General features: G+C 35.9%; 1 protein-coding gene across 1 annotated transcript; it reads left to right on the top strand.

Moving 5' to 3' along the window:
• The first annotated feature begins 1,998 nt into the window (after positions 1-1,998).
• Positions 1,999-4,077, top strand: LOC131253990 (uncharacterized). Its single transcript, XM_058255057.1, has 6 exons — positions 1,999-2,286; positions 2,414-2,487; positions 2,649-2,764; positions 3,051-3,170; positions 3,302-3,403; positions 3,545-4,077. The coding sequence occupies exons 1-5, from the start codon at positions 2,192-2,194 to the stop codon at positions 3,311-3,313; spliced, it is 417 nt and encodes a 138-aa protein (XP_058111040.1). The 5' UTR covers positions 1,999-2,191; the 3' UTR covers positions 3,314-3,403; positions 3,545-4,077.
• The last annotated feature ends 5,192 nt before the right edge of the window (positions 4,078-9,269 follow it).

Below are 9,269 nucleotides of genomic sequence, written 5' to 3'. Positions count from 1 at the left end.
GATCTAGCCATGCCCCACAAGAATTAGAACCGGAACCTCAAGGGAAGCTGATTGCCTCATTTCCCCAACGCTTGATTGCACCAAAACCTCTCTCTAACTCTCAAGACATTCTAGAGCTGTTGAAACAAGTGAAGGTCAATATTTCTTTACTGGATGTAGTAAAAAAACTTCCTTCGTATGCCAAATTTTTGAAAGACCTATGCACGACCAAAAGACAGAAAAATATTCAAAAGAAGATCTTTTTAACTGAAAAAGTGAGTGTCATCTTGAAGCAAGATGTGCCATAGAAATACAAAGAACCCAGTAGCCCAACCATCCCTTGCGTAATTGGGAACTACTGGATCGAGCATACACTTCTTGACTCAGGAGCAAGTGTAAATTTGATCCCGTACTCGGTCTACGAGCAACTGGGTTAGGGTGAATTGAAACCCACATGAACCACGTTATAACTTGCTAATAGCTTAGTTTGTGTACTGAGAGGGATAATTGAGGATGTGTTGGTCCAGGTTGACAAATTCTACTACCTGGTAGATTTTATTGTCCTGGATACTTTACCCATCAATGACATGATTACTCAAATTCCATTAATTCTTGGTCGCCCAATCCTTGCTACATCAAACGCAATCATTAATTGTAGGAATGGAGTCATGAGTATGTCTTTCGGGAATAAGACTTTAGAGTTGAATATCTTTTTCAATACGGGCAAACAGTTAGAGGATGATGATGATGTACACGACATTAACATGATTGACTCTTTCATGAAAGATAGAACACTTTTGACCTTATCCTTTGACCCTTTAGAGACATGCTTAGCCCACTCCCATGATTTTGAGGATGATATAATTAGGGAGATGGGGACCATGCTGGATACCGTGTCGGTACTTGAAGTTAACAGGTGGAGGCCACAATTTGAAGAATTGCCCCAAACTGATGTGGTGCCTCTACCGTCTAACCTCAATGCACCAAAGCTTGACTTAAAACCTTTACCCTCTGATTTGAAATATGTCTATTTAGGTCAAGATGAGACATACCCGGTGGTGATTTCTTCCCACCTTGAGCGAGAACAGGAGAGTATGCTCATCTCTTCTCTCATTGAGCACAAAGGAGCCCTTGGATGGTCAATTGCAGATCTCAAGGGAATAGACCCTTTGATTTGCACTCACCGAATTTATCTTGAGGATAATACGAAGACCTCATGACAACCACAACGTAGACTAAATCCAAACATGAAGGAAGTTGTTAAGGCCGAGATTCTTAAGCTATTGGATATAGGTATCATATACCCAATATTCCATAGCCAATGGGTGAGTCCAACTCAAGTAGTTCCCAAGAAGTCTGGAATCAACATTATAACTAATGCCAATAATGAACTCGTGCCAACTAGGATCACTACTGGTTGGAGAATGTGCATTGACTATAGAAAATTGAATACTGTTACAAGGGAGGACCACTTTTCTTTGCCCTTTATTGATCAAATTTTAGAAAGGCTAGCTGGTCACTTTTACTATTGCTTCCACTACCAAAAAAAGGGGCAAAGGATACAGACCATGTTGGTTTTTTGCTACGGATTTAAACCATAGCTATAGTTACTACGGTATTAATCCGTAGCTAAAAAGGTGTTACACCATTAATAATTAACGGTGGTGTAAGGGGCTTTACAGGGCGTAAAAATATATATGTGTTATATCTAAGCCGTCCATCTATTTGGAAATATTATTATAGGGCATAAAACCAAAAATCAGTTAGATTGAAGGCCAAAGTGGACCACACGGTAGGAAACATGGAGATTAAATCACATGTGCATCCTATGGTGTGGTCCACTTGGGCCTTTTATCTACTTTATTTTTGGGATTATTTACTAGAATTATTTACTAAAATTAATGTACGAAATGGATAAAGCAAATATATTACGGTGGGCCCCATGGAGTCCCTTGAACGACCGTCCATGGGTCCCAACGCCAAAAATTGGCTCGTGCTCAAAACGTAGTCGTGCCCAAAACTCCCCCTATTTCTCTCTCTCTCTCTCTCTCTCACTCCGTTCCCTAACCCTTTCTCTCATCTTCCTCCCTATCTCTCTATTCCTTAATCCTCTCACTCTCTCTCTGTTCCCCAATCCTCTCTCTCTCTCTCTCTCTCTCTCTCTCTCTCCGTGGCCATATCTCCAAATTTGCTCGAAGCGGAGGCAGCGAAGATGAATCGGCAGTTCTTCGGTCCTATCTCCCGCCCGTCGGATCCCTCAATCTCCTCTCTGATTCTTGGGATTTCCACATCGATCGGATTCTCCTTGTAAGCTTCCTTCCGCCAAACCCTAGAACCCCCAAAAACCCTAAAAAACCCATAAATCTCCTATTTCTCTCTCTTCCATTTCAATTTTGTAGTTCCTGATTGAAAATACTAATTTCACGGTCATCAGCATCATTGGTCTGACTAGTGTTGGTGAATCGACGATATTAAACGAGCTTTACGGATTCAATGAGAGCTCGCCCGGTAAATCCTCTGAAAACTTCTCTGTTTTCTACTCAAATGCAGTTCCTTTGTTTTGGACTAATTGATGGTTAGGGCTATGCTGATGTTATTTTAAGCTAGTGATTAGAGATTTGAGTTCTTAGGTTAGATTAGAGATAAGTTTGAGCTATTCTGGCTTGCAGGAATGCTCCCACCTTTTACAATGCAGTTGGAAGAAACACGAGCATTGGCTAGGCATTATACAACGAGAATTGAACTTGGGATTTTTGCTGAAAGGCTGATTCTTCTTGATACCCAGGTTCCTCTTATTAACCTTTTTATTATTGCATTTCCCCCACTTTAGATTGATTAAATTTAGACTTAGATTCTTCCTTGTGTATTTTGAAGTCTTTTAACTTGCTTGAATAATATTTTTTCTTTCTACCTTAGAACCTCTCTTCAAAAGTTTACACCATTGCATTTTCTTTTAATTCCATGGCTTTAGAAGCATTTTGCTTCTGTTCATCTAGTCCTTACTTTCCAGGTTGTTATTTTGCTATTGTTTTTCATTTTCATATGACAATGAAATTCTTCATGACATGCAGCCTTTATTCAGCCCTTCTATTCTATCTGATATGATTAGACTTGATGGCTCGTCTTCAGTTTCTATATTAAATGGCGAATCCCTATCAGCTGACCTGGCTCATGAATTGATGGGTATTCAGGTACTTGTAAAGAGAAAAGAATGGCATTATAATTCCGTTTTTAAAGATTCGCACATTACTCACACAATGATAGTTTTTAAGATTATTTGAGCACATTTGATTTGGAGCTATCCTTTTTGTGGTGGTGCAAGGAACCGTTCTAGCTTAGTGTTTTCCTGGTATCCATTAGTCATGTTTTACTGGTGGTATCAGAGGGATTTCATGATATTAATACGTGGCATCTGATACTGATGGTATGCCTTCCTCTTGGGATTCTTTTATTAAATGTCATTTGTCCATTTGTTAGTAACATGCTTTTTGACAAAGCAAACTAGTATTTGTGCATGAACAAACAAAAAAATTATGATGCCCATTAATGTGAAGATATCTTGCAGGAGCCTGCGGAAGAGTTTTTAGCTTCCCCTGTCTTCATACATGCAAAGTATCATGTCTCTGTGTTATGATTTGAGCTACCATGCCTACCTTTAGAATTTGTGATATAAAGAGAATACTCTGTGCACATGATCTTCCTTTAGAAGAACACAATTATTTGAAGCATGAGGTTTCATTTCATTTGCACTTCTTACAACTTTTTAACCTTGTCATGAGAATCATACCAAATGGGCACTTTGGAGATATGGTCAGGGAGTTCTTGTCCTCCTTATCATTGTCAGTTTTCCCTGCCTGATGTGTATCATTGTACTCCTCAACTTCATAGGACAGAGAGCACCAGTCTCGTTGCTTTAGCAAATGGACAAACAGAACTCATCTTGGTTGTTAATTCCTTGTTTCAGAGATACAGAAAGAAAGCTAAAAAAGAGTTGTGGGAGAAATATAAACTCTTCGTGATAAAGAACAACAGAGTTCAAATAATGTTTCCATAGAGAGCTAAAATTACCAGTCTAAATGCTAAAAGATACATTAGAACATAAACAAATTCTGGGTGAAAAGGATCCTTCTAGTGACAAAATAAAACAACAGGAATTTATACCTAGAAAAAGAAAAAGTTTATAAAGTCGCAGTAAAGGGTGATCTGATTTTTATTTCCTGTTTGCTTATGCTTGATGGAACTTGCTGTTTGTGTTTTACCTAATTGATCTATTATGTTGCAGCCTCAGTCTGTCTAGTTAAGGAACCTTTCTTGACTCACTCAATTAGCAAGTACTAGAGGCTTGGAGAGTTTAAATAAGTCACGACTAGTGAGCTACTCAGGCCATGACAAATACTATAAAATGGGATGTTTCTTGCCACATCTGTTTCTATATGTGTTAGTATTAATTTATAAACATGTTGTATGCATGTTTAAGGTATTTGGTAAATAATAGCCTGTATATCATAATTATTTATCCATACAAGCCTACTTAGACATATCTTAGCTAGACGAACCATAATTCAAAAAAGGAAAAACTCAAAATCCAGCTAGTACGCTCGACTCAAAATTTAATTCTTAAGTTAAAGATGATTTTAAAGTAATACTAAATATTTTAAAACTTATAAGTATTAATCAAATAGCTAAAACTACCATCCTTGGTAGATATCACTTGCTTTCATCTCTCCCTCTTAATTTTTTTGACCAAACATCAACTGAATCAATGAATGACACTACAACAAAAATAGCCTTAGCCGACCGATGGGGCTACCCATCACCGGCGGCCAATTTTAATAGCCGCCGACAGGTGTGTGTGTGTGTGTGTGTGTGTGTGTGTGTGTGTGTGTATATATATATATATATATATATATATATATATATATATATATATATATATAAAGTCCTAACCTAACCCTCTCAAACGGCGCCGACTCTTCCTTTCTCTCTCTCTCAATTACTTATTTGATGTTATTTAAATCCTCCAGTATAAGTTTTCATTGAGAAGAATGATTTTTATTCTAGAGAATGCAATGTGCATATATAGGTGTCTAATTTTTATTCCAGAGAATCCCAATGTGCATAACCAGTGAAAACGTACATTCCTTGCATTGTGTGAGAAATGAAGGCAAACTATATAAATGCCTATGAATAGTGAAAAACATATATCTATGAGAAATTCTATTCTTGCAACAAAGACCCCTCCTTCTCAGGCCCTTGGGTTTCAAGTAGTGTATATTTGGATTCTCTGTTGCATTTCCATTCTACGTTGAACCTACTCCCACTTTCAACTATTTTATGCCACGTCAATGCCTATGTACATGGGCTTGGGCATCATCTCATGTGTTCTTTATTTCCTTCTTTTAATATTTTGTAACCTATTATTTTATGAAAAGAAAATATTAATCCATGGAAATGTATTTGATTCTGGAATGTTCCCCCTTGCATTGCCGGTCCCAAGCCCAGGTAAAGGAGGAGGGAGAATGGGTATCAATGTGAGTTGTGTACTTTTCATTCATTTTTTGAGAGGCATTTTTAAAATGCTTGATGGTTAATTTCAAGAGTTTTTTGGCTTCTTCTACTATCATTTGAGGACCTCAAAGGCCTAACTAACTTGAGATTTTTATATGCAGGTTGATGTATTTTTAACCCCGTAGATCAATGTTGCCACTACAAGGTTCAATATTGAAATGGTAAAGTTTTTAACGATTTATTTTATCTTTGTTTTTTCCTGTTCTTCATAAATAATTTGATGTCTTAGCCTCCTGTCATTACAAGCTAGTCTTGTCACTATTTGTACATATGTCATCTCATGAGTCTTACTTTTTGTAATTTTCTTACCCTTGTAGTGATTATCAGAAGCAGTGGGCCATCATTGAAATATTACCCTTATAGTGAGTCCAATCAAGGTATGGATAATACATGGTTTTAGTTCATGGTAAATGATACCTTTTATTGTGGATCACCTCTGGACCAAAGACCTGGTACCTTTTGTTGTTGTAAGTTCCTAATCAGTTTGTTTCTTTATTTATGTTGGAGCTATCTGAATATTGAACGGGTGTCCATGGAAGGTGGGAACCACTGTTATGACCATGATGAAGCTGTCCATTTCCTATGGACAACAATATGGGTGGCTTGGCCATTTAGATAGGCCCGTGTTTATGTATTATCTTGAAATTGATGAAGCAGATCCAGATGTGTGTCGGAGCTATCCGGATATTGAGCAGAGGTCCCTGGAAGGTGGGAACCATAGAGATTTATTTTTTCCCTTCATCACTGTCTGTGTGATCTTGTGAACAGGTTGGATGATAAATAAACATCACTACAGGCCCGAACCCGAACCCAAACCCGAATTCCTAAACCTATAACCTATAACCTCAATCTAAATCTATAAACTAAACCTATAACCTATGACCTATAAGCTAAACCTATAACCTATAACCTAAACATAAACCTAAACCTTGACCTAAACCTAAACCTATTCTCAAATCCCTAAACCTAATCCTATAATCTATAACCTATAACCTGTTCTCAAATCCTTAAACCTAAACCTATAACCTTAACCTTAACCTAAACCCAAACCCGAACCCAAACCCGAAGCCGAATTCCTAAACCTGTAACCTATAACCTCAATCTAAACCTATAACCTAAACCTAAACCCAAACCTATAACCTATAAACTATAACCTACACCTAAACCTATAACCTATAACCTATAACCTTAACCTAAAGCTAAACCTATAAACTAAACCTATAACCTATAACTTAAACCTAAACCTATTCTCAAATCCCTAAACCTAAACCTATAACCTATAACCTCAATCTAAACCTAAACCTAAACCCAAACCCATAACCTATAACCTATAACCCACCTATAACCTACACCTAAACCTATAACCTTAACCTAAACCTAAACCTATAACCTATAAACTAAACCTATAACCTAAACCTAAACCTAAACCCAAACCTAAACCTATAACCTATAACCTATAACCCACCTATAACCTACACCTAAACCTAAACCTATAACCTATAAACTAAACCTATAACCTAAACCTCAACCTAAACCTAAACCTAAACCTAAACCTAAAACCTAAACCTAATCCTATAATCTATAACCTATAACATATTCTCAAATCCCTAAACCTAAACCTATAATCTAAACCTAAACCTAAACCCGAACCCGAACCCGAACCCGAATTCCTAAACCTATAACCTATAACCTCAATCTAAACCTATAACCTAAACCTATAACCTATAACCTATAACCTACACCTAAACCTAAACCGATAACCTTAACCTAAACCTAAACCTATAACCTATAAACTAAACCTATAACCTATAACCTAAACCTAAACCTAAACCTAAACCTAAATCTATAACCTAAACCTATAACCTATAACCTAAACCTGAACCTAAACCTAAACTCAAACCTATAACCTATAACCTATAACCTATAACCCACCTATAACCTACACCTAAACCTAAACCTATAACCTTAACCTGAACCTAAACCTATAATCTATAACCTAAACCTAAACCTAAACCTAAACCTATTCTCAAATCCCTAAACCTAAACCTATAACTTAAACCTATAACCTATAACCTAAACCTAAACCTAAACCTAAACCTAATCCTATAACCTATAACCTATAACCTAAACCTAAACCTAAACCTAAACCTAATCCTATAACCTATAACCTATAACCTATTCTCAAATCCCTAAACCTAAACCTATAACCTTAACCTTAACCTTAACCTAAACCTAAACCCAAACCCGAACCCGAACCCGAATTCCTAAACCTATAACCTATAACCTATAACCTCAATCTAAACCTATAACCTAAACCTATAATTTATAACCTAAACCTAAACCTAAACCTATAACCTATAAACTAAACCTATAACCTAAACCTAAACCTAAACCTAAACCTATTCTCAAATCCCAAAACCTAAACCTAAATCTATAACCTTAACCTTAACCTAAACCTAACCCAAACTCGAATTCCTAAACCTATAACCTATAACCTAAACCTAAACTTATAACCTAATATATATATATATATATATATATATATATATATATATATATATATATATATATATATATATATATATATATATATATATATATGAGAAACATTTTGGCCTGATTTTTTTCTCCTCTTTTTCTTATTCATGTCTTTCTCTCTTACTATGTAATGTTTCTACAAGTATGTTCCAATTTTGTTAGTTATATATGTAATAGCTTATTGAGGACATGCAGAAAGCAAAGGAAGAGATGGAAAAATTGAAAGGGGAGGGACAAGCCAACAAGGATCACATGCTACAGGTGGTTTGGATTTTTTACTTGGATTTATTATCTGATACTCTTAAAGATTTAAATATTTTATGATATTTTTTTTGACAGTATAAAGAAATAGCACAAGTGAATGAAGTTGCATTGAAACAAATTGAATCTGCTCATGAAAAATTCAAGGCTGAGGTACATCCCTGTATCCTGAACCTCATTTGTTTGAAATTTACAATCCCTGTTTTTAGTGTTTTTTTTGTCTTTCTTTCTTTTGAGATGTGTACAAAGGCATAATTGTTTGATTGTGTCTACAAATGTTGTTTTATACAGGTTGACATGCTAAAGAAGTCATTGGAGGATGAAATTCACTTTCTCAAGGGAAGGGTTTCAGAACTTGAAAGTGATCTTCTGTCAAAGTCCACAGAAGTTACATCTGCAGTTTTAGGAAAAGAAGAAGCTCTATTTTCTTATGATAGGTTGAGCACAGTGAAGTATTGTTTATTTAGAAATGTGAATGTGGGATGCATTGTTTGATTTGATTGCTATTTGTAATAAATGCATCATTTTTTTCCTGATTGCATTTTATGTAATATTCCTATCAGCATTAAGCTTAGATGAGTTATCAATCACAACCTGTTCTTACAATGGAAACATGCACCATTATTATAATTTTTTTTAAATTTTTAAAAAAATAGCTACAGCTTTTAGCCATAGCTATTGTTCTGAAAACCGTAGCTATTGTCTGTAGCTGTAGGTACATTTCGCTCCAGAAATTATAGCTACGGCCTTTATTTATAGCTATTGATATCTATTGCTACGAATTTAATATGTAGGCATAGCTACATTTTGCTATAGAAATTATAGCTACGGCTTTTGTCCGTAGTGACTGATATCTATTGCTACGGATATAATCTGTAGCCATTGGTTTTTTGACCTTTAGCTACCCCACCAATAGTGACCGA

This window comes from Magnolia sinica, chromosome 8, assembly GCF_029962835.1.
Source record: "Magnolia sinica isolate HGM2019 chromosome 8, MsV1, whole genome shotgun sequence".
In the NCBI taxonomy this organism is placed as follows: Eukaryota; Viridiplantae; Streptophyta; class Magnoliopsida; order Magnoliales; family Magnoliaceae; genus Magnolia; species Magnolia sinica.
Note: the sequence above shows the minus strand (reverse complement) of the source record. Positions and strands in the feature narration are given on the sequence as shown.

Bases quoted from the DNA above. Each gene is read 5' to 3' on its own strand.
- LOC131253990 (XM_058255057.1), top strand. From the start codon at position 2,192: ATGAATCGGCAGTTCTTCGGTCCTATCTCCCGCCCGTCGGATCCCTCA. The intron at 2,287-2,413 runs GTAAGCTTCCTT...CACGGTCATCAG, and splicing joins ACATCGATCGGATTCTCCTT to CATCATTGGTCTGACTAGTG. The intron at 2,488-2,648 runs GTAAATCCTCTG...TCTGGCTTGCAG, and splicing joins ATTCAATGAGAGCTCGCCCG to GAATGCTCCCACCTTTTACA.